At 32.9% G+C, this 26,020-nt stretch overlaps 1 protein-coding gene across 2 annotated transcripts; it reads right to left on the reverse strand.

Moving 5' to 3' along the window:
- Positions 1 to 1,136: 1,136 nt before the first annotated feature.
- On the reverse strand, positions 1,137 to 25,012 carry LOC111043702. 2 transcript variants are annotated; one of them, XM_022328729.2, is made up of 6 exons: positions 24,708 to 25,012; positions 15,500 to 15,590; positions 14,154 to 14,241; positions 12,653 to 12,810; positions 9,228 to 9,345; positions 1,137 to 2,829 (listed from the first exon to the last, which is right to left on the reverse strand). In XM_022328729.2, the coding sequence occupies exons 2-6, from the start codon at positions 15,581 to 15,583 to the stop codon at positions 2,744 to 2,746; spliced, it is 534 nt and encodes a 177-aa protein (XP_022184421.2). In that variant the 5' UTR covers positions 15,584 to 15,590; positions 24,708 to 25,012; the 3' UTR covers positions 1,137 to 2,743. The 2 variants fall into 2 exon arrangements, with proteins under 2 accessions (XP_022184421.2, XP_022184422.2); XM_022328730.2 differs by having other exon boundaries at positions 24,663 to 24,940.
- Between the last annotated feature and the right edge of the window lie 1,008 nt (positions 25,013 to 26,020).

Here is a 26,020-nt window from a genome sequence, read left to right on the forward strand (position 1 = left end):
ACTCACTTTCTTACTTGAGCCCTACATTTTTTTCCCAAGTGCGGATGATGCCCATATGAGCAATCTACTTGTGCGTGCGTAATGGAAAGTGCGTTGGTTAATATTGTTGAGATGTCCAAACATTCATACCATCGGCAGGATTTGAACCCACGAGCCAGTTGGTAGTAGCTGACCGAAGTTTGTATTTACTTTTATATTTGAGCCTTGTTGAGAACTTCTTGTGTCTTCGAAACTTTCTGGTAGATTATCTGTTTCAACATCATGAATCTGAATGTCTGGAATATGATTTCCGGTATGAATGGAAGAATATGCACTCACAATTTTATGCAACTCTCTAGCAAGAGAAAATCCATTCATGTCGAGATAAGAAGAATGGAGAAAGAAAATTCCGATAAAAAAGAAGGTATTAGCATTTTTACTTGAAATTAAAACGATCACTTTGGAGTCACCTATATTATTCCAAATAATAAAGCTCATGCTAAAGGGTTGCATAACATTGTGGGTGCATATTATTCCATTAATACCAGAAATCATTATTCCAGACATGTTAACAAATTCATGATATGTTGAAACAGATAATCTACCAGAAAATTTTGAATACACAATAAGTTCTAAACAAGGCTCAAATATAAAAGGAAATACCTATGATATTTGAATATTATATTAAATAAATATTTTCAAATATTAAAAAATTGAATGAAAAAATTCTCTATCAGGCGGAGTTAGGACTTTAAAAGAGGACAATATAAGTATATTTCATCATAATTTATTATTTCAAGTTATCAAAAGGCACAATATAAAAATGAAAGCTGATCTTCGATAAGATTAAAATACATTATCCCAATATCAAGTAAATAAGTAGTAAAATAAAAGTATAATCTTAAGCAACGTCGAGGAGTTAGAGAAGGCGAAAAGCTATCTGCTTTACGGAATAATAGACAAGGATAACAACACACCAGTGTTAATCAAATGCTACCATTATAACGTGACCTCTCTATGGTTGCACATGTAATATATAATATATTATACATTAAAAATTGATTGTATTATGAAAAAATAAAAAACCGAGAATAGGATGGTTACAGTACTTTTTTGTCTACTTTGTAAACTCCAACAAGCTATTATACATGTCAAAATATACAAAATATTTTTATAAATAATGATTCTTGATTGGTTGATATAAAGTAGTAGTAAATCATGATTTCATCAAGATATTTTCGACACTATATTTCTATTTTTGTTCATACGGAAAATATTCTTATAAAAAATATGATGATGAGTTTATTACTGGCAATTGTATTTATACTTTTAGTAATATTTGATCCATTTTCTTCTCAAAATGATCATAACTTATTTGAAGTGTATAGGCTACTCAATACAGAGTGAATAGTTATATGCTAAATAGTATTAACAAAAACAAAGCCTACGTTATATTATTAATGAAAACACTCTTGGATGTTGTAAAAAATATCACTTAATTATTGTAGAATAATAAACATGTTTTGATATCAATGGTGATATCACATTGAATATGACACCATAGGTGTCGAAACATGGTTAATATTCTACAATAAATAAGTCATTTTGTTATAGTTCAGACTCTGTGTTACTTGTAATAATAATTCTTTACAAGTATCTAACACAGTGTTACTGTAATAATAGACACTGTGTTACTTGTAATAATAATTCTTTACAAGTATCTAACACAGTGTCTGAACTATAACAAAGTGATTATATAGTGTTTCGTCATGGAAAGCAACATCAATTTCAATAAATAAGTGTTGACTTATATTATTGCTATGAATATTGGGCTGTAAAAAATATCACGCAAAACTTTAGATTGTGTTGAAATTAAAGACCAGTTTTCTGTCTATTCCATAAATGCTTCAATTAAGACAATATCCATCCTTAAATCTATCAAGTACAATGTGAAATGATTGCTATCTTTTATTTGATCGACAAACTGAAAGTATTTTCAAATTTGAAATCTGAGTTTCTTGTTTGTTTTGAAATATAAATTGGTGTGCAACTGAAAAATATGAAGGTGACCTATACTAGCTACATTTCTATAAATTAGGATTGGAACAGTTTCGAGCTTTAGCCATCTAATTACATGTAGAGATACTATATTTATAGAATCACTATCTGTGATTACATACAAATTAATAAGAATAAAAATATAAATCTGAGTAGTCTACCCCTTTTTCAATTATTTCGTCACGACATGTTTCGGCTACTAGAAAAAAGACAATTCAAATTCAGAGTTTATTGCATATGATGCATTTATTTATAGCGACTGTAATTAAAAGCATTCAAGCTTGAAGTCCTCCACCGCTCCACAAATTTTGCACAATAACTCACTGTATAAAAAGTCCTACTGTTATTAAAAAAATACATTATCATTCTACTCTACTAAGCTTGCATCCTAGATTGAAAATATTCAACAAAATTGGGTCCAGGTTTCCTTGTTCATTCACTGCTAAATATTAATACATCAAACGATACTAAAGGCTTATTACAGATAGACTATTCTTTAGAATTGAAAAAGAGGAAAATACACTTACACTATATACTTATAATAAACAAATAAACCGTAATATCATTGAACTCTACTGAGTATTTCATCTAAAATGAAACAAACGTATGATCATATCTAATTAAGTTTCCAATTAAAAAATTAAATCTTGATAAGGCTTCTTGGAGTTTTACATTTTGATAGCTCCTTTCTAATATCGTTCTGTGATTAAATGTTTGGAGATAATTTTTGGAGTTCTAATTTCAAATTGTTATGATGACTGTTGACAACTAAGATGAAGTAGCAGGTGAGGACTGTGAACAAAAATTACAAGGTTCAGATTAAATTTATTTCATATCAAATTAAATTGATCAAGTTAAATCAAGTATTTGCCAATAAATGATTGAGTTGTTAACAAACTAAATCATATATAGATTGTACACGTGAAATTCTAACCGTATCTTGGACTTTGTCACCTAAACGTTTGGAAGAGAAATCTAGCACAAGGACTACCTTATTATTTTATGTACGGTACCAATGTTACTACATTAGTGTCATTTGCATTGTAAATAAATAAAAATAAAATACAGACAAACGAAGTCATATAGACACAAAATCATTATATATACACACATCGATTTTTCCGTCCTTATAGTGTATGAACCCTATATTGGATCAAAAACAGATTATGTTTGTCAAGTTTCGTTTAATCTTGTAGAATTCAAAAGGACGGAAAAAATCGAATGTCCAAAAATTGATATGTGTGTAACTGAATCAAGGGTATGATCAAATTGGATGCGTGTATGTGCAAGTAGTGCACGACAGATCATGCGTGAGCCGAAAAACAACATGTGGCAGGTGTCATTGAAGCACGTTATGATTTGCATCAGATAAAGTGAATCTTTACAGAGTGAGTAATGTGGAAACCTCTCAATATTTTTTTTTTGTGTTCCACCTTTTTTCAAACTTGTGACTAAGATGACTTCATTGTTTATATGTTTGACTTATGTTAGATAACATAAAGATTTGTGTCGTGGGGCCATACGCTAAATAAATAACCTCTCAATAAGTGGGTGACTGTTGTAGATATAATACTGAAACTTTCAGGATAAGGCTATGTACACATGGTAGCGTCGCACCGCGCGGTTTGAGACGCGCGTCCGACCGCGCGGTGCGATATACAATGGAGCTAATGGCAGCGTCCACATGCACAGCTCACTCAAATCTGGACGCGCCGCGCACTGCGCCGCCCAGACTTTCAACCTGAACCGCGCGGCGACAGCGCAGTTCCCAGTACACTACAGTCAGTTGGACTGTACACATGAGAGCAGTCGGACGCGAGTTTTGATCTAGTTCACTTGTTTTGTGTAGTGATTTCACAGCAACTCTGTTCAGTGTGCAGCCATGGAAATGAACAATTTTGACACAGAATTGTTTATAGAAGAAGTAAAAAGTCGACGTGTCATATGGGATATGGCGAGTCCTGATTACAAGAACAGAACAAGAACTTGATGCCAAGTCGTCTTTTACGATCTCCAACAACTCGTCAAAAGATGAAATCGACATTCGCAAATAGTTAAAAAATTTGGGTTTGTATTTCCTCAAGTTAAGGTAAAGTGTCAAAAAAGCACCATGCGTTAATCTATTGGTCAAAATAGGGTGAACGCAAAAGTTTCTTTGCCTTCGTTTTCTCGCTTTATATCTACGATACACAAGCCACATACATATTACCTCTTCAACTTCCATTGCTAGACTGGAGGTGGACGCCGCGTATAAAACGCTTGCATGTGTACAACTGCAGAATTTTGGACGCGCGCCGCACCGCGCGGTGCGACGCTACCATGTGTACATAGCCTAAGTTATTGGTTGAATACTCCACCTTTTGACATACAGCTGATATCAATAGAAATGTTCTATGATACTTTTATACAAAACATCTGGTGTGGCGCACTCACACAACTTTCATTGCCGTTATGAAAATTGATCACCTGACGCTAGTGTTCCCGCGCATCTCAAAGCTACTATTCAAAGATTTTAGTCAGCTGGTGACAGGGCAATAACGCTGAAGACACATATGAGGTCTGCTATCTCTTCATAGTGAATAATGCAATAGAATCAACGATGATTTGCAATTGAATAATCATATTTTCTCGAATTTAAAGCTTATTTTCAATTTTAGGTGAAAATTTTACTGAACATTAATTGTAGAGATTTTCATGCTCAATCTACTCCACTTTTTTTTTGTTTAAATTGTATCTGAAGCCTGATAATTGGGAATCTAAAATCGAACTTTGCATTGATGGGGCGGAGCTCCTGAAATTTTTACAGATATGGGACTTGTGGCAGTTGATACTGCTTATTGATGACTATTTTAGGTATGAATTTGATCAAAATCTTTGGAGCCGTTTCCGAGAAAATCACGAAAAACCCTGTTTTTGGCTACATTTTCGCCATTTTAGCCGCCATCTTGAATCGTATTTGATCGAAATTGTTCGTGTCGGATCCTTATAGTGAAAGGACCTTAAGTTCCAAATTTCAAGTCATTCCGTTAATTGGGAGATGAGATATCGTGTACACAGACGCACATACACTCATACACACACACACACACAACACACACACACCACACACACACACACATACAGACCAATACCCAAAAACCACTTTTTTGGACTCAGGGGACCTTGGAAAGTATAGAAATTTAGAAATTGGGGTACCTTAATTTTTTTCGGAAAGCAATACTTTCCTTACCTATGGTAATAGGGCAAGGAAAGTAAAAAGCGGCTGATTGAAGTTTCAGTTTTTAAAGAAATAATAATTGATAAAATTCAGCCGCCATTCTGGATAAAAGTATCATAGAGCATTTTTACTTTCCTTGCCCTATTACCATAGGTAAGAAAAGTATTGCTTTCCGAAAAAAAATTAATGTACCCCAATTTCTAAATTTCTATACGTTTCAAGGTCCCCTGAGTCCAAAAAAGTGGTTTTTGGGTATTGGTCTGTGTGTGTGTGTGGTGTGTGTGGTGTGTGTGTGTGTGTGGTGTTGTGTGTGGTGTGTGTGGTGTGTGTGTGTGTGTGTGTGTGTGTGTGTGTGTGTGTGGTGTGGTGTGTGTGTGTGTGTGTGTGTGGTGTGTGTGTGTGTGTGTGTGTGTGTGTGTGTGTGTGTGTGTGTGGTGTGTGTGGTGTGTTGTGTGTGGTTGTGTGTTGTGTGTGTGTGTGTGTGTGTGTGTGTGTGTGTGTGTGGTGTGTGTGTGTGTGTTGTGTGTTGTGTGTGTGTGTTGTGTGTGTGTGGTGTGTGTGTGTGTGTGGTGTGTGGTGTGTGTGTGTGTGTGTGTGTGTGTGTGTGTTGTGTGTGTGTGTGTGTGTGTGTGTGGTGTGGTGTGTGTGTGTGTGTGTGTGTGTGGTGTGTGTGTGTGTGTGTGTGTGTGTGTGTGTGTGTGGTGTGTGTGTGTGTGTGTGTGTGGTGTGTGTGGTTGTGTGTTGTGTGTGTGTGTGTGTGTGCGCGTGTGTGTGTGTATATGAGTGTATGTGCGTCTGTGTACACGATATCTCATCTCCCAATAAACGGAATGACTTGAAATTTTGAACTTAAGGTCGTTACACTATAAGGATCCGACACGAACAGTTTCGATCAAATGCGATTCAAGATGGCGGCTAAAATGTTGTCAAAAACAGGGTTTTCGCGATTTTCTCGAAAATGACTCCAACGATTTTGATCAAATTCATACCTAAAATAGTCATCGATAAGCTCTATCAACTGCCACAAGTCCCTTATCGCTGTAAAAATTTCAGGAGCTCCGCCCCATTTATGCAAAGTTTGATTCTAGATTTCCAATTATCAGGTCTCCGATAATATTATAATGTAAACGAAAAATTTCGTGTGGAAAAGATTGAGCATGGAAATCTCTTCAATGTCCAGTAACATTTTCACCTAAAATTGAAAATAAGCTTGAAATTTGAGAAAATGTAATTATTCAATTGCAAACTGTTGGCAACTGTTGATTCTATTCACTATGAAGAGATAGCAGATCTCGTGTGTATCCAGCGTTATTGACCTGTCACCAGCTGGCTCAGATCTTTGATTTGAGATGCGCGTTTACACTAGCGTCGGTGATCAATTTTCATAACGGCAAGGAAAGTTGTGTGAGTGCGCCACACCAGATTTTTATTGATGTCATGTCTCTCGTTTTGAAGAGGCCTTTGAAATGATTTATCACACAATAGGTGTTTACATTCAAAATATTTGAGTTACCTACAACCCCTCATTTCTATAAAAAACTAAAACTTCAATCAGCCGCCATTGTGGATACAAGTATCAAAGAACATTTTTATCGATGTCATCTTTTCTTGTTTTAAAAATACCTTAAAATGATGTACCACACAATGGGTATTTATATTTGAAATATTCGAGTTAAAACCCCTAAGTCACCCCCTTTTATGAGGGGTTGAAATTTAGTTGTAAGTCAAAAGGTAGAGTATTTGATCAATAACTTATCCTGAAAGTTACAGTATTATATCTACAACAGTCTCAAATTTATTGAAGGGTTCCCAGACATATGACTCACTCTGTATATAAAACAATGAAAATATGTAGAGTACAAAGTACATCATACAAGTTGTAATATAGCAATAAATTCAATAAAGGACAAAAAAACGTTATATATAGTGAAGGTAATTGTGAAGCAGATGTCAAACTACAGAATATGATATGGATCGTCGATGCTCAACAATATTAGAAACACGATTATATAGGGAGAATTACAATATTATAAAAATGAAGCTTGCTGATACCTACAACTCTATAGCATCTAACAAACTTTGAATTATTTCTATAGTTATTTGTGCAACTGATGCGCAAAGTGCCACTTTGCTGCACCAAAAGAAACGTTTACGCACGAGTCGTAGGCGAGTGAGGAATGATTGTTTCTTGAGTGCAGCAAAGAAACTTTGCACACGTATTGCACATTAAATTTTTCCTACAGTTACCATAGAATGTGAAAAGTCAGTAATAGACGGTGAACATGTCCTATAACAAATAAAATGTTTGTTTGCGCAAATCTTTAGTATTTTTAATGCTGATAATAAATATTGCAACCATTCCACAACAGAATTATTCCAAATTCAGTCTAAATGACAATAGAATGAATATTATAAAGTTATATGAGATTCAATTATAATAATACTTCATCTACAAGAAGTCATCAGCATGTGTAGAAATGGCCATATCACTTGTCTGGATATGCTTTTGAGCCATCAATGAGCCTCACAAACGTTATACTTCACCCGTGACTAACAGTTTAATATTCTCCTATCCGAAAACACAAAAGTTTTGCAGCAAAACTTTGCTTGTACCTATACGGTGCCCATTAATATGTTTTATTGATTAATTTGATTATGCGATCAAAGCTGTAAGCTTATGTTTTAATTTTTCTATTAATGTAAATAAATAAATAAGTTAATATGCCCAGGACTGATCAAGGATTAGGCTAGTGATCAGCCCTCAGGACAGACTTAAGCCAGACCATTCTATGAAATTTTCATGTGCACTATTTATTCCAGTTCCAAATATCCTCAAGTTTGAGTCTGAATGATATATTATACACAATTAGTGTAAAAATATAGTTTCAGCTTGTTTTTTCTTGTAAATACATTAGTAAATGTGTCAATTTGTCCTTTCTGCTTTTCTAGCAAGGGACCAGTAGCAGCATGAAATGTATAATTGAGATTATACTGCATTATTTAAAACGTGATTAAATTATATTATATAGACATTACATTTACATGAAATGCTGAACTTCAATCATTCAAGTGACTGTTGAGTAAACAGGATGTAAATCCAGTGTTTTTGATTACGGTATTCAATAACATCTATTCTGTATTCTGTTTCTAATTCATCAACGGCATTCATTGAAGTTGTTCTACGAAAATGTGAGTAGAGATGTTTCGGGGAGTTGAAGAACTGAATAACTTTTTTGAAGTGTAAATATTTATGTTTCAAACCTATTGGATTCATTATTGTTTTGAAAATATAACAATCACAGCCTTAGTATCAGAAACAAAAGTAACCTAACCACAAAAGTAAATAAAGATATAAAAATACTTGATTTCTTGATCATAAAAATGGTCAATAAATGATTCCAATGTATTCTAGTTAGAAATATAGGCATCTCACACATAAAAAATCGTTCATGATAACTTGAATAGAAATAAAAAACTGATATTGAATACTATCAAAACTTCTTGTTTATTTACTGTTTCTTATTCAATATCCCGTGGTAATAATCAGCTGTTTTACAAAAATTTCCAGCCAGCAACATAAATTCAGGTTTACCAACATTTCTTCTACTTTGCCGCACTCTACCGTCATAAAGCGTGTTAACTATTTTGTGTTGTTATGTTGCAAATTTGGAGTGCGGCAAAGGTCTTTGCCGCACTCAAATCTACATTCCCGCACTGGGTGTGGGAATAAGGTATTTTGCGTACTATAATTGATGCGGGAATGAGCACTTTTTCGGGTAACTGTAGGAAAAAACTATTAAGTAGATCCGAATTGAAAAACATTGAGAAATATCATATTAGTTAAAATCTTTTTTTAGCCTGTTGCAGAGGCTTAAAACTATTAATGATCTTTCAACCATGAGAGACTCCATATGGTTCAAAAATGAAAATTATGTAGATTATCAGCCAAAGATAACGTATTTCCATGACTTACCCAATGAAAGCACAGCTGTAAGAACGTGGTCTTGTTGACCGTTCAACAAGTGCAAAGTTCCAAGGCATAAAAAGATCACCTGCACAACGATCCATGGGAATATGAATGAGGCGCGTCTCTGCAAAAAAATTCATTCATTAACAAAATTAAAACATTCATGTATAGTGAGGTCTTTTTTTGTGTAGTTGAGAAGTTGATATTGTGGTAATTATTCATATTGAATGAAAAAGACTAAGAAATTGTCAAAAACCACAGAATTATTGATACTTAGAAAAACCGGTTTCGGTTATTACACCATTGTCAATCTCTGATAAACTGTAAACAATATCTGATAAACTGTAAACAATATCTGATAAACTGTAAACAATATCTGATAAACAATAAATCTGTGGTTTTCAACAATTTCTTAGTCTTTTCATTCAATATAGTGAGGTCCACGTTATAATGGCAGTGAAGAAAGATAAGAGAACAGCGTTACCGATCCTCTGCCTTGCCACTGCCTTCTATAGAGGATATAGCTTATACCTGTATAGCCTATATGATGTTAATCAAATTATTCTGATCTTATTCATCTTTGTTCAAAATAATCAATTATATTTTTTTCATATAAGGAAATATGATTTTCAATAATGAATTTTCATATTTGAGATTAAATATTTTGTTAATTAATTGAATTTTTACATTGTTAAAAAGAGATCTAGCAACATTGCGGAGCTAGAAAAGGATTGCCCTATTTGTGTTGTTGAATGATAGACAAGGATAGCAACACCAATAATGTTAATCAAACACTGTCATTATAACGTGGACCCCACTATGGATGGAAGACAGCATCTTACTTGGCCCAAAACTCTTCTTCTCTTAAGTGTTTCTAAAAGTAAACTTGACAAAATATAGCGTAATGTGACCTACGATTGGCCATCGCAGCTGTTGACCAATCAATGAACGTTGAGCTCCACTCCCATTGGCCCAAACAAGACACAACCAGGTATTCCAAATAAAGTAGAACTCCAATTATCCGAACTAATGGGGACCGGGACCCATTCGGATAATCAAATATTCGGATAATTAAGAGTTTAAAAAAAAAATTGTCATTGGAGAGAAACTAAGATACGTTTTGATATTGCACTATTTTTACTTCCCTTGCCCTATTACCATAGGTAAGGAAAGTATTGCTTTCCGAAAAAAATTAAGGTAACCAAATTTCTTAATTTCTATACGTTTCAAGGTCCTCTGAGTCCGAAAAAATGGTTTTTGGGTATTGGTCTGTATGTGTGTGTGTGTGTATGTGTGTGCTGTGTGTGTGTATGAGTGTATGTGCGTCTGTGTACATGATATCTCATCTCCCAGTTAACGGAATGACTTGAAATTTGGAACGTAAGGTCCTTACACTATAAGGATCCGACACGAACAATTTCGATCAAATGCAATCCAAGATGGCGGATAAAGTAGCGAAAATGTTGTCAAAAACAGGGGTTATTTTCGCGATTTTCTCAAAAACGGCTCCAACGATTTTGATCAAATTCATACCTGAAATAGTCATTGATAAGCTCTATCAACTGCAGTCCTATATCTGTAAAAATTTCAGGAGCTCCGCCCCATCTATGCAAAGTTTGATTTTAGATTCCTAATTATCAGACTTCAGATACAATTTAAACAAAAAAAAAAATCGAGTGGAAAAGATTGAGCATAAAAATCTCTGCAATCAATGTCTAGTACCATTTTTATCTAAAATTGAAAATAAGCTTGAAATTCGAGAAAATGTGATTATTAAATTGCAAACTGTTGGTAACTGTTGGTTCTATTAAATCATTCACTACAAAGAGATAGCAGACCTCGTGTGTCTCCAGCGTTATTGTCCTATCACCAGCTGTCTCATATCTTTGAATAGTAGACTTGAGATGCGCGAGAACACTAGCGTCAGATGATCAATTTTAATAACGGCAAGGAAAGTTTTGTGAGTGATATTTTCACATGTTTTAAATATGAATATAATGTACTTATGTAAAAGTTTAGAAATGAAGTTTAGAAATACTAGTACAACGAAATTTATAAATAGAGGAAGAAGAACAAGATTTGATAAGCTAAAATAAAAATCTGGTGTGGCGCACTCACACAACTTTCCTTGCCGTTATGAAAATTTATCACCTGACGCTAGTGTTAACGCGCATCTCAAGTCCACTATTCAAAGATCCAAGCCAGCTGGTGACAGGACAATAACACTGGAGACACACGATGTGTGCTATCTCTTCATAGTGAAAATAGAAACAACAGTTGCCAACTGTTTGCAGTTGAATAATCAAATTTTCTCCAATTTCGAGATTATTTTCAATTTTAGGTGGAAATTTTACTGAACATTAATTGTAGAGATTTTCATGCTCAATCCTTTCCACTTCGAATTTTTTGTTTAAATCGTATCTGAAGCCTGATAATTGGGAATCTTGAATCAAACTTTGCATAGATGGGGCAGAGCTCCTGGAATTTTTACAGATATGGGACTTATGGCAGTTGATAGAGCACATTAATGACTATTCTAGGTATAAATTTGATCAAAATCGCTGGAGCCGTTTTTGAGAAAATCGCGAAAAACCCTGTTTTTGACAACATTTTCGCCATTTTATCCGCCATCTTGAATTGCATTAGATCGAAATTGTTCGTGTCGGATCCTTATAGTGGAAGGACCTTACGTTCCAAATTTCAAGTCATTCCGTTAACTGTGAGATGAGATATCATGTACACAGACGCACATATACACTCATACACACACACACACACACAGACCAATACCCAAAAACCACTTTTTTGGACTCAGGGGACCCTGAAACGTATAGAAATTTGTAAATTGGGGTACCTTAATTTTTTTCGGAAAGCAATACTTTCCTTACCTATGGTAATTGGGCAAGGAAAGTAAAATAAAAATCATTGTTTTTTGAACATCTCCGTCAATTTAGACTTTTTTTGGACAAATTTTTCCTGAAAGTGATTCGGATATAATCGGCGATTGTCGGAGCTCGGATAATTGGAGTTCTACTGTATGATCATGAGAACTGTATCATTCAGTCAATCAATCAATTAAGTGCTGAAGAATCATAACATCTTTTGGGCTGATTTGCAATCAAACTTCGGAAATGGAATAGTAATAAGTGCTATAATCCTGTTTTTCCATTTCCAATTTTTATGATTGTGTGTTTTGTCATTGTTGGATGAATAAATAAATACAATAAATCGTCCATCAATAGGACTCATGTTTACTTCCTTTCTACCATGAACCATAAACGGGAACGGAATGCTATTTGTTCATCTGTGATGGATACTCGTTTGACAGAACTGCGAGGTCAAAAGTTGTCGTCACTAACATACCATTTTTTGAGCATTCATTGCCTGGACTATAATTATTTTTTAAGCAAAATTGAAGAGTTTGTACCTACCTTGTAAACTCCAACCAACATCAGCACATCAAAAATAGCGAGAAACACGAATAATCCTATTTGCATTGTTTGAATTAAATTCATAAGCGGTTCTGCATTGAAAACTTTGATAGGATCCTGTCCTTGGAATCTTGTTTCTCCAAAACTTTCATCCATTCCTTGATAACAAACAAATGAATCAATTAAAATTTAATGATTAGAAAATAATATTCCAATCTAGATTACAGTAACAAAAGATAAGTAACTTTCACAGGAATTGAACATTACTATCCAACCATATAGTAAAATAATAACAATAATATTGAACAATCAAGTAAGACCTATTAAATTACTTTATCATATTTAAAACAACTATTTCATTCATTCTCTGAGAAAATAACTTAATTTATTCAAAGTGCGGTGATATTAAGTGCAACATTTGACTATAATTTGGTATTTTAATCATTCTAAATTCAAAATTTCTAGCTAATACATATTCTTGGACAGAACTTTGAATTTTAAATTTCCTCAGTAAGAACATAGCCTATTTTTTCAGACATTTCATTATTTATCAAAATAAGGGAACAGAATAGTTTTGGGCTATGCCTGTTGTTTTATCCCGATCATATTCATATGATTTGTAATTATAACTACGAATAAATAAATAAATAAATAAAATGATCATAAAAATAATTGTGAATATGTGTTTTATATAACTACTTACGTAAGTACAGTACTTGGATTACGGTATTGATATACTTCAACATCCATGGATTATCATTCATCAACAGATATTGTCTAATTTGGACTGCTGTTATAAGATTAAAAAAAATGTGTATTTCTTATTTTCAGAACTCGTGGCTGGAGCTCAAGGCTTTTTTTCCAGTCACGCCAAAAACTATTGTATTTTAATAATTATTTTTTTTTGTAAAAATATTTCTTGTATTTGGCAAAAAAAATAAATGAATCAAAATTACCCACCTTCAAGTAACTTAATCGTTGGAGACGACTGTCATGCAATTTTCCGATCCGACTCATGTCCGATTTTTGTGTGATAGAACAGGTCATAAATGACCGACAGGTAAGGCTTACCACATTCTAGTCCATTGTCTATTCCGCTGTCATACAGTAGTCCGCCTGCATGATCGGAGTCGGATAGAATAATGCTGCATGACAATCGTCTCCAACGCTTAAGTAGTTATGAAACACACATTCACAATTATTCTTATGATTATTTTCTCCGAGAATGAATGAAAAAGTTGTTTCAAGTATGATTAAGTATTTAAATAGGTCCACTTGATTGTTCAGTATTATTATATAGAAAATAACTAGCAGCCTAGAAATATTTCTTTTAAATTATTCTAGACTAGTTTCGACATCAATGCCATTTCTGAGTGTTCATTTTCCATAATTCAAAATAAATATTTCTTAGGGTGCTGGTTATTTTCTATAACTGTTCTAATTAGCCTACATCCTTCTATATAGAACGATCGATTAATAGGAATAATATTTTTTTACTCACTCTGGATAACTTCTTCATGCTGATGCAAAGTTGTTTTCACTACTTGGTAAGAGACAATGATTAAGGTAATAGCCAAAAATCGAAAAGCCTGAAACAGTTGGAAGAGCTTTGTAATGTTAAGAGTGAAGTTTTTAATATTTAATACTGTGATATAAGAATGATTTTATTATACACAGATGAAATTCGATAACAGTTATAATACTAATTTACTATGATGGTCACATATGATTGATTTAGGGCAGTACCGTTTCATGATCATGAACGATTCTTGAGAATCTTCTTAGTCATGTAAAGTCTGGATGCCCATAGTGAGGCTCACGTTATGATGGCAGTGGATAAATTTAGGACAGCATTGCCGATTCTCTGCCTTGCCACTGCCTTTCATAGAAGGTAGCTGATACCGGTATATTATGATAGAATAGGCCCTATGAATTGTTCATTTAAACAAAAATTATTATATTTCATTCGCAAAGAAAAATATTTTTAATGATAAGTTTATAAATGTTCATAATCGAGATTAAATATTTTGCTAACCACATTGTTCAAAAATGTTCTGGCAACGTTGTGTAGCTAGAAAAAGATATATGTTTTGTCGAATGATAGACAAGGATAGCAAATGAAATGTTAATCAAATGATTATCACGCCATTATCACGTGGACCTCCAAGAAATCCATCATATCGAGTAACCCATTATATCAATTTTATCGAGTAATCCATTTTATCCATTAATCCAGGAATTGGAAAATGTAGAACAGCAAGAGAATGCATGACGGGAGAGACAAAAAAGAAGCATTGGTTAAGGGGATACGAGAATTGACACTAAATTTGCGAAACTTGGTTTATTGCGAAACTTATTTCAAACTTCAAACTTGTTTTAAACAAATTCATCAAAATCGAAAACTACGGTATAGGTTTAAGCGGCAGTTGGTTCTAAGTCAGATGATTTTGAATTGGTTTTGTAATATGATTTGTTGTTTATTTATCATCAACTGGCGCTCAAACCAAGTTCTCGTTTTGGTGAATTCGGTCCTTAATCTGGTTCCAACTTTGAACTTTTTGGTCCAAACTTTAAACTTGGTTTAAACGTTGAACGTGGTTTTAACTCAACCATTTTATTTAGCTGAAGCATTGTCCAATTAAACTATAGTTTTATAGGGAAGCTCTACAATATTTCAGTTCCTATAGGTATAGTGTGAATCTAATGATGATTTGCATAATTGTGCCACAAATTAATGAACAACCCTTTTATAATGAGTAATTAGCAATGTGTAATCAGTAATGAGTAATGTGTAATGAGTAATGAGTAATGGGTAATGAGTACTTTCTATTTGGGGCTTGTACCTACCAGAACGATGTATCCAATTACTTTGGAAGCAGATTCCAAAGACAAACCGAATACACTTTGCTGCAATTGTGGCAGGACACCCATCTTGACTCTGAAAACAAAAAATAAGGTAACACCCAACTTAAAAGTATGTTGTTCAAATTTCACATTGCAGAACGATAAAGATCAATGAGATATTGAGGGGATGATGATTCAGAGAATATTCATTTATGTTTCATTTCATTTCATTTATTTATCGTCACATCACATCAATTTTTGAGTAACACTCATTATTTTGACTGGTGACATGTCAATACTAGAGAAAATTATATCTAAAAGACTTAGTTCTAACTTCTTGAGAGTAAAATAGATAAATACACTATTTATGACGTATCTCATCAAATTCAAATGAAAAAGAAAGTCACAAAAAAGTTAAGTTACACTCTAACACATACCCTTCACATATAAAAGTACCCTTTTCACATATTAAAATTCGGCAGCAGAGTATAGGGCTTTCTCTACTAGCATTTTTCTGACTGTTAGTTTGAATTTGTTTATTGAATCTAGATTTCTGATGGCTGCAGGTAATTTATTAAAATATAACGTATTCCAGAGTAGAATGGAGTTTTTTCTAGAGCTGTGTGCCTATGTACTGGAAAAGCAATGAGACTACTATTACGTGTATTATACCCGTGATTATCTGTGCAGAATTGAAATTTATCTAAATTCTGTGCAACAAAAACCAAAAATTGATAGATAAAAATAGATGGCAGCGTTAGAATGTTTAGGTTTTTGAAGAATGCTTTGCAAGAATCTCTTGATCTCAATCCACAAATAACTCTTACTATTTTTTTTTTGTTTAACAGAATTAAGTGAACCATATATTAAGTATGTTATTAGAATAATTACTAATAATCCGGGCGCAAATAATGTCATTCCGTGGTCATTCTTGGGTAACAGCCGTGGGAAATGTCTCAATTATTCTTCGTTAGGCTTGATAAGAATGCTTCGTTTAGCATACGAAACGTGATGATGATAAGTTGAAGTCACAGGCATTGGTGTGCTATCCTTGTCTATCATTCTAAAAAGCAGATTGAGCTATCTCTCTCTCTCCGCAACATTGCAAGATTGTTTTTTTAAGAGAGTGCCGGACTTGGCTTTGGTGAAGAAGAAACGGTGCGGCGCTTATACATGGGGATTTCTAGAAAAATGTTTACATCTGCTTAACCTTCTAGTCGTGACCCTGGGTCCCAGGGACCCGGGCAATTTTTGTTTCAGTTTTAATTTTGCTTCCGTTCGCTTTACTGTCTATTGTGACCCATGTAAATTCATGCCAGTAAACACTCAAACTTGATGTAGAGTGTTAGTTCTCTGTGACTTGTTGTTTTCGTGAAATGACGCTTCTGGGTTCCTGGGACCCAAGGGTCACGACTAGCGTAACTTTTTTCATTCTTCACACATTTCAATTCTTTGAACTGACTAAGATGATGATGGTTGTGACGAACTTGAGGAGAAAACTCCGTCAGATCAAGAAGTTCTAGAAGCTTTCAAAATTATCAGGCAAGGATTAAATCTGGAAAATAGTGTACCATCCTTTTTATGTTCGATTGTTTGAATAGATGTGAGTCTTTTATTGAACATAATATTTCATTCAAATGCAAAATTCAACCGAAAATTACTCACTTTTTCAAATAAAACATTAAAAAATAGGGGAGTTGAGTTATTATAGTATTTATAGTAGTAAAGTTATTGACAAAATTACCGTATTTTGCGTTCAATCTAATACAGTAGTAATGTAAAAAGTACTAAAAAATCTTTGGTGAAGGAAGTTGAAAAATATTGTTACTGAGTATGTACTTTGATTAAACTCTACTAATAGTACAAATCAAGCTTTCTAGAAATAAATTGGTGAGTTTAATTACTTATTTATTACATTCTATAAATATTCAAAAAACAATTTTTTTCTATTTAAACAACATGAATTATCAAATTTCCATATTAATATTGGCCTAATATAGGTACCCTACCTACGTTCGCGATGATATGTTTTATCTACCATATATTCATATTCATTTACCGCCGTGATACCATATTACAAGATCCATAAGATCATGGCAGCAGTTTTCTTGACAGAACAGCCTCTCAATAACGAATACCTTTCAGCAGCGAATTTTTTCTCGGGATAATTAACTTCGTTATACAGAGGTTCGACTGTATATTATTAGAATAATTTATTACTAATATTTACGCAAATGTCATTCCGTGGTTATTCTTGGGTAACAGACGTGGGAAATGTCTCAATTTCATCGTTAGACTCAATAAGAATAATAAGAATTCTTCGTTTAGCATAATAAGAAACGTGATGATGATAAGTCGAAATCACAGGCATTGATATGCTATCCTTGTCTATCATTTTAAAAAGCAGATTGAGCTATCTCTCTCTCCGCAACATTGCAAGATTGTTTTCTAAACCCTTCTACTACCAAGCAGGGTAATAAATTGGGCTACCCCAACCCACATTTTGTCAATTTTTTTTGTAAATAATGTTGATGTATTTCATTAAAACGTTGAGTACTTGTTAAAAACATATCACTTTAGTTATTTTTAATCATAAAATCATTTCATTCCTATTATTTTTGAAATTATAAGCAGATTTATCCTATTACCCCACTTTTGGTATTCCATGACATGAACATTTCTTGTATATTTCATGCATTATCGGAATACATCAGATATCAATTTAATGTGCAATCCTTATTTTTTGCTAACCCTGATTCATAATGATCACTTAAAATCTAAATTAGAAAAATTGCTTCTCTATAACCATAATTTAATTATTTGACAACATTTCCCATACAACAATATGATAGAATAATGCTCAATTTTGTTGTCCTGTCAGTTTTTGATTGAAAACATATTTGTCAACAAAAGAAATTTATTTTAAATTATTTCAATAGCTTTTGTGAAGCATTTGATCAATGAATTAACAGGAAAAATATAAAATAATTGTATAAAACTGAAATCTTGTTGGGGTGACCCAGTTACCCCACTTGGTATTTCGTGTATGTGAAAAACGTTGGTAGTAGAAGAGTAAGAAACGGTGCGGCGCTTATATACATGGGGATTTCTAGAAAAATGTTTTCATCTGCTTGAAGAAAGCTTGCATAGAAAATAGAGATATAATTTATTATCAAATCAACATAAGAAACATTTTTCCTGCCGAATAAAATGTAATTGAATATTTTGAAGAAGAATAAACAGTTAATATTACATCAGATATTCCGGTATCAGATATATATATATATATTATATATATATATATATATATATATATATATTGTATAGAAGGCAGTAGCAAGGCAGTGAATCACTAATGTTTTCCTATCTTCTCTATTGTCATTTGAACGAGGACTTCACTATAGAGCAGGCACGGAACTGTTTGTGTTCTAATACAATGTAATATACTCATTATAAATAAATAGCTTGGTAATTAACTTGACTTAGTTTCTTTTATTTCATGAAAGATTTAAAATGGATCAAATTAAATAGACTTAAATAGATTTAAATAGACTTTACTATTAATAGATTGAACTATGTATGTGAGGTGAAAGCCAGTGCTGATTGCTCATTAGGTTCAGTATTGTTTGAATTAGAATAATGCTGTGTATTTCGGGTATAAATATCCCAGTTCTTGTTCCATTTTCCTCGTTTATCACAATGTGAACATAAAAATCTATACATTAATTCCAAGTGATAACGAAAAGAGTCGACACCAGTCAACATTGAAGAAGGCCTTTTATCACAATTGATTCATTATAATTACATATAAATTATTCCCTCAACCATAGAAAAAGCATTATTCTCAGTATCACATTTTTCCTCAATCGAGGAACAAGGGAAATGAGTCATGAGGAAAACTCTAAAGTATACGTTCTCAAGGGTATTTTTTCCTAAATATTAAGGCTATACATTACGTCATTGATCTAACATCATTATTATGTAACATTATGATTATGTTATTTATCTAACATTATGCCCTAACATACGAGATACAAAGTAATTATTGTCAACTCATTAATGGATTAATTATTTAATTTATCACCACTACACGAAGACGTATAGTCTTTGTTTTCTTCCTAGTAATGTTATTTATCAATTTTTGAGAACATAGAAAAAAAACGGGAATTCTCCCAATTATTTTTTTTGATAACAAAAATTTATCACACTTATAAATAATGCTAATCAGTACAGCGCATGTAAATCAATGGACTCGTTGAACCAACAAACACTACTCAGATAATATTGTGAATTTTCTTACAATGAATAATTAATTCATAATTTTTGGTACTCAAGGTCAAGGATAATTTGATAAGTTGATAACTTGACTATATTTATTCAAAAACTATATGACAACATTGCGGAGCTAGAGAAATGTAGCGCTATCTGCTTTATTGTGAGATGATAGACAAGGATAGCAACACCAAGGTTACTCAAACCCACGTGGACCAAACTATAGTCTCTAGAACGCAATATGACAGTATCACAATATACTATACTAGCCGTCAGGCTCGCTTCGCTCGCCATATCCGTCTAGCCAGGGGGCTCCGCCCCCTGGACCCCCGACTGGATCGTCCAAGAATGAGATCAGCAGGCTCGCTTCGCTCGCCTGCATTTTTCATTTGAGCATTTTTATCAATGTTAGGACAATCCAGTGGGGGTCCAGACTAAACGGATATGGCGAGCGAATCGAACCTGACTGCTAGTAATATAATATTCCCAGGATTGAAGTAGCAGTGCCCAATCAATTTTTCCGCGATAAATGCATTAATTTAAATCTTCAACTTGGTGCCAACCTAACAAAGACAACTCAACTTAATTCCAACCTGACAAAATTATTAATTTAGTTGCCAGTTAACAACTGTTTCGAAGAGGTACTCTATCTAGATTATAGTTCTATAGTAACATATGATATGGAAATTTCAATTATAATTTATTAAGAGATTGGGAGAAGAAGAATATACATGCTAAAGGACGAACTTTAAACCCTTAAAAACAACCCTTAGAGTAAAAATATTGCCAAAAGATTTCTTAGTGCGCCTCTAAAGGGCCAACTGAACATACCTACCAAATTTGAACGTTTTTGGTCCGGTAGATTTCTAGTTATGCGAGTGAGTGAGTGAGTGAGTGAGTGAGTGAGTGAGTCAGTCAGTCAGTGAGTGAGTGAGTGCCATTTCGCTTTTATATATATAGATCCTCAATAACTCTATAAATTTATTAACTCTATTAATTGTATTGTTGTATTGTGTAGATGTTTTATTTGTTTTTTATTTTATTTTAAATTGTCGTATCTAATATAAGATATATATTTTTGACACTATATTGTTTACACTGTACAAATTTATGCATAAAGAAATTATGAAATTAAATAACTTTTGAAACAATTTTTCATAGCTCTTTTGTGAGGGCTTCTCTTATTTATCAGTAGTGAATGATAAATCTATCATTAATATGCTGGAACATGGTATGAATAATAGTTTCCAATAAAAGGGTGTACAAAGATTTGTTATTTCCTGATTATAGTCTCATTATCTCATTTATGCTGATTGAAAATATAGGATTAGCCTTACAAATAGATCGCCGTAAAAATCAATTATATTCCTAGAACACGTGAAACAGTATCACGTAGCTTTATAAGTAGCTCTCTCAATCAAATCTAAATTTAATAAGAACTAATTAATCCAACAATTTCAATTAAATCTATAGGTCATCAATGATACTGATCTTATGAATATTCTGATAAGATAAAAAAAGAATTTGATTCCTACATAAAATATTCTAAAATTAGTGACTTACGACTAATTAATAGTAAGATGACACCATATAAATTGAGACATGTATGTGAATTTTAAATAAATTGATCCAGAATATTATTCAGAATTAGCCTACTCAATTTCCAGAGAAGTACAACAGGCTAAAACCGAAAACGGTAAAGGCTGTGCAAAGGCTAAAAATAAACTTTCTACTGATGATATTTTCCATAGTTTTTCGATCTGTATATATATTATCAAACTATCAAAATGAAAAAGTTTTCTCAAGAAAACTTTTTTCCGATCATTACTTTTTGAGATATGAGCGCCTAAAGTTCAATTTTTTGGGACTGAGCATTTAAAATTCGGTAAGAGATAAATCCATGAGATTCAGTGGATGAATTCTTCATTGTATTGATAATTGAATAAAACTAAAATTTCCTGAAAATATCAATTTTTGATTAAGTTATTCACTTTACCAAAAATATTTTTTTTTTAGTTATCTTTGGTCATTTTTAGTAAATTGAATAACTTTCTCAAAATTGATATTTTCAAAACATTTTTGTTTTATTCAATCATCAATACCACGAAGAATTTATCCTCTAAATTTCATGGATTTATCTCTCACCGAATTTGATTTGTTCTGTCCCAAAAATTTGAACTTTAGGCGCTCATATCTCAAAAAAGAATGATCGGAAAAAAATGTTTTCCTGAGTAAACTTTTTCATTTTGATAGCTTGATGATATACAAATCGAAAAACTTTGAAAAATATCACCAGTAGAAAGTTTATTTTTAGTTTTTGCACAGCCTTAAGGTAGAAAAGAATGTTTTTTATTTCACAAGAAAAATACAATACTATCTCTTGATCAGAAAATAAAACAAACAGAAATACTCAAGTTAATTGAGTACAGATTTACACAAAAATCACTAATCCTGTAATAGAAAATAAAACTGACTGAGTTTGGAACTTCCTTATGAGACTACATGAAAATGTCATAAGATGCTTAGATAAGAATTATGATGAAAACGAAAACGTAAACCTGTACTTATAGAAAATAGCAAACAAACGTTCATCATCATAATAATCAGTGCCTGATCATATTAATCACTTATTTATAAAAATAGTAACTAGTGTAGGTCTACTACAAAAATCTGGTGTGGTACACTCACACAAATTTCCTTGCTCATAATTATTTGAAACTACGATCAGACTTCTGTATATGTGTATATATAATTGTTTTCAGAGTACTTTTTCCTTTGTGAAATTGTGAAACTCGATGATTTTTTTAGTCCTAATTTTTTTTAAAGTCGTCAAAACATCTGTTCTACAGAAGAAATATCTCGACTATGTGTTCTTTTTATGAACTGCGCTACCTACCTACCTCATGCACGAGAAGGAGGTTACTAAGTCCATTTATCAAGGATGGGGGGCTCCTGAGATTTTCTTAGAAATGAGACTCATGTCAGTTGATAGGGCTTATAAATAGCTATCTATGGTATAAATTTGAAAAAAATCGTTAGAGCCGTTTTCGAGAAAACCATGAAAAACATGGTTTTTAAGTGATTATCCGCCATTTTTCTCAATAATATTACGGAGCTCCTGAAATTTTCCCAGAAATGAGACTCATGCCAGTTGATAGGGCTCAGTTGATAGGGTTTTTAAGTGATTATCCGCCATTTTTCTCAATAATATTACGGAGCTCCTGAAATTTTCCCAGAAATGAGACTCATGCCAGTTGATAGGGCTCATGAATAGCTATCCATGGTATAAATTTGAAGAAAATCGTTGGAGCCGTTTTCGAGAAAACCGTGAAAAACATGTTTTTTTTAGTCATTATCCGCCATTTTTCTCAAGTATATTACGGAGCTCCTGAAATTTTCTCAGAAATGAGACCCATGCCAGTTGATAGGGCTTATGTATAGCTATCCATGGTATAAATTTGAAGAAAATCCTTGGAGCCGTTTTCGAGAAAACCGTGAAAAACATGGTTTTTTAGTCATTATCCGCCATTTTTCTCAAGTATATTACGGAGCTCCTGAAATTTTCCCAGAAACGAGACTCATGCCAGTTGATAGGGCTTATGTATAGCTATCCATGGTATAAATTTGAAGAGAATCATTAGAGCCGTTTCTGAGAAAACCGTGAAAAACATGGTTTTTTAGTAATTATCCGCCATTTTTTACGCCATCTTGAATTGGATTTTATTGAATTCCTTATTGTCGGGTCCTCATGGTATAAGGACCTTAAGTTTAAAATTTCAAGTCAATCGGTTTATTAGGAATGGAGTTATCGTGTTCACAGACATACACACATACACACACACACAGACCAACACCCAAAAATCATGTTTTTGGACTCAGGGGACCTTGAAACGTATAGAAAACTTGAAATTGGGGTACCTTAATTTTTTTTGGAAAGCAATACTTTCCTTACCTATGGTAGTAGGGCAAGGAAAGTAAAAAGTAGGACTTTCTCAATCTGGACTCTTAAAAAAGGTTCAAATTCTAATTTCTAGAACAGTCCAAATGTAGCTCATCCAAAATCCTAATATTATAGAGGATTTTCTAGTTTTTCATTGTGGATAAATATCACCATATCTATATCTAAACCATAATAACCAGTTCTAAATTGTGCGTGAAGTTTTCCGCTCAAAAATTTTCCAGTTTTATTCAAAATTTAGGCTTCTTGAATTAATTAGTTCTGTGAAATTCAGTTTATTATGAGATCTATTTTTATTAAAGATTTGTTCGTTTTTTGAAGTGTAAATTGTTATTTTACCTAGATTCAGCTCTAGATTTTGATTTGGACTGTGTAGTAAATTTGAAAACAGTTTTGTGACAGTTTTGGACATAAACCACCTGTTGTGCCTTCTCATATAATTATAAGTGTTATAATATAGCCTGTTTGTTCATACCCACCTATATTATATGAAAAATTCGACTGAGTCATTGTCAATATTGTAGAACAGTTCCATAATTAAATAAAAACACAAATATGTTGTCAAATTCTACACAGTTTTATTCGGTAACGACCATGGTTTTCGTGACCACACCGGTCACATTTTCAAGTTCACTCAACAATAATTTGACAATAACATATTTGTGTTTTTATTTAATTATTTTATATGATTTGAAATATGTTGTTAAATTCTACACTGTTTTATTTGGTACACAACCATGGTTTCGCGACCACACCGGTCACATTTTCAAGTTGACTCAACAGGAAGTTGACAATAACATATTTGTGTTTTTATTTGATTATATTATATGATGTGGCTTTGATTTGTGATAGCTATATTCACAGAAGAATGATGAATAACTAAATTACTGTACTACATGACTAAAATAATAGATAAATAAAAAAAGAATATCTCACCAAAAACAGTATCAGAAGAAAATTGACAGTGTTGTAGGTACTCACCAGCAACTATTCAGTACGACCACTTGAGAAGTATTAAAACACTGGACAAAGAATACAAAGCTTGATATATTGTTGTCAATTTTCCTTGTGAGGAATCACCTCTCAAAAAGCCTTCCGATCGTGATCTGCGCATCTGCGCACTTCGGTTTGCAAAAAGCAGTGGGTACCCACACTACCACATTAGAATGAGAGAGTAGATATTACTCACTCGACCACTGGACGCCTGGTTCAAGGACAGTATAAAGTCTACATACTATTTATACTATGTATACAGATATGTACTATTCTTGCTTTCTGTTCGCTTTTTACAGCGGAGTGTACAGTGGTGTACACTCGGAGACAAAAGTTGATTCGATTCTTCTTCAACTATAGTGGCAGTATAAGATTAACATATGTGTTGTTATCCTTGTCTATAGTGAGGAGAAAGATAGGGGAAAAACGTTGCCAATCCTCTGTCTTGTCAATGTCTTCTGTAGATGGTAGCTGATACAGGTTTATTGATGCAACAATATTAACGGTTCATTCTCGTTTAAAATAAACAATTATATTTTATTAAGCAAGAAATTATATTTTGCAATAATTTCTTAATGAATTTTCATAATATTGGGATGAAATATTTTGTTAATTAATAATGCTACATTATTATTTATTTATTTATTGAATCATTGAGAATTATTATACAACTTACAGAAAAGTACCACAGGCTAACTTGCGCCCAAAACGGTTCCAATTCTAATTTATACAACAGTCCAAATGTAGCTAGAGGATGTGTCACTTCAAAATTCTTCAATTACACACAATTTACAATCCATACAAACAAAAATCATTTTTAATAGAAAAAAATACTTCTAAATTGAATTAAATTAATTACAAATAATTGGAAAACTCCAAACTTTGAAAAACTATAAAATTTTGGGACCAAAAAGACAGACACACTATTTAGAACTTATCACAGCTGGAGTTATAAGCTTATTGAAAGACGATTTGGCAACAGAGCAAAGCGAGAAAGAGATAGCTCTATCCGCTTTGTTGAATAAAATAGACAAGGATGGCAACAACATTGCTAATCAAACACTGCCATTATAACGTGGACTTAACAGACTTAACAGATAGCGCTATCCTTTTCTAGCACCGCAGAGTTGCCAGATGGTTTTTAGCTTGGTAGAAGAATAATTAACTAACAAAATAATCAATCTCAACTTTAAAGAATTGTACTATATATTTAATCATTGGAGAATATTTTTATTGAGGATCAAAAAATGGTTGATTATTTAAAGAAGTTAGTATACCGGTATCAGCTATCCTCTACAGGA

The sequence above is a fragment of the Nilaparvata lugens genome, chromosome 11 (genome assembly GCF_014356525.2).
Source record: "Nilaparvata lugens isolate BPH chromosome 11, ASM1435652v1, whole genome shotgun sequence".
NCBI classification, from domain to species: Eukaryota; Metazoa; Arthropoda; class Insecta; order Hemiptera; family Delphacidae; genus Nilaparvata; species Nilaparvata lugens.

Bases quoted from the DNA above. Each gene is read 5' to 3' on its own strand.
- LOC111043702 (XM_022328729.2), bottom strand. From the start codon at position 15,583: ATGGGTGTCCTGCCACAATTGCAGCAAAGTGTATTCGGTTTGTCTTTG. The intron at 9,346-12,652 runs GTAGGTACAAAC...ATTTTTTTGCAG, and splicing joins TGTTGGTTGGAGTTTACAAG to AGACGCGCCTCATTCATATT. The intron at 2,830-9,227 runs GTAAGTCATGGA...TTTTGTTCACAG, and splicing joins TACAGCTGTGCTTTCATTGG to TCCTCACCTGCTACTTCATC.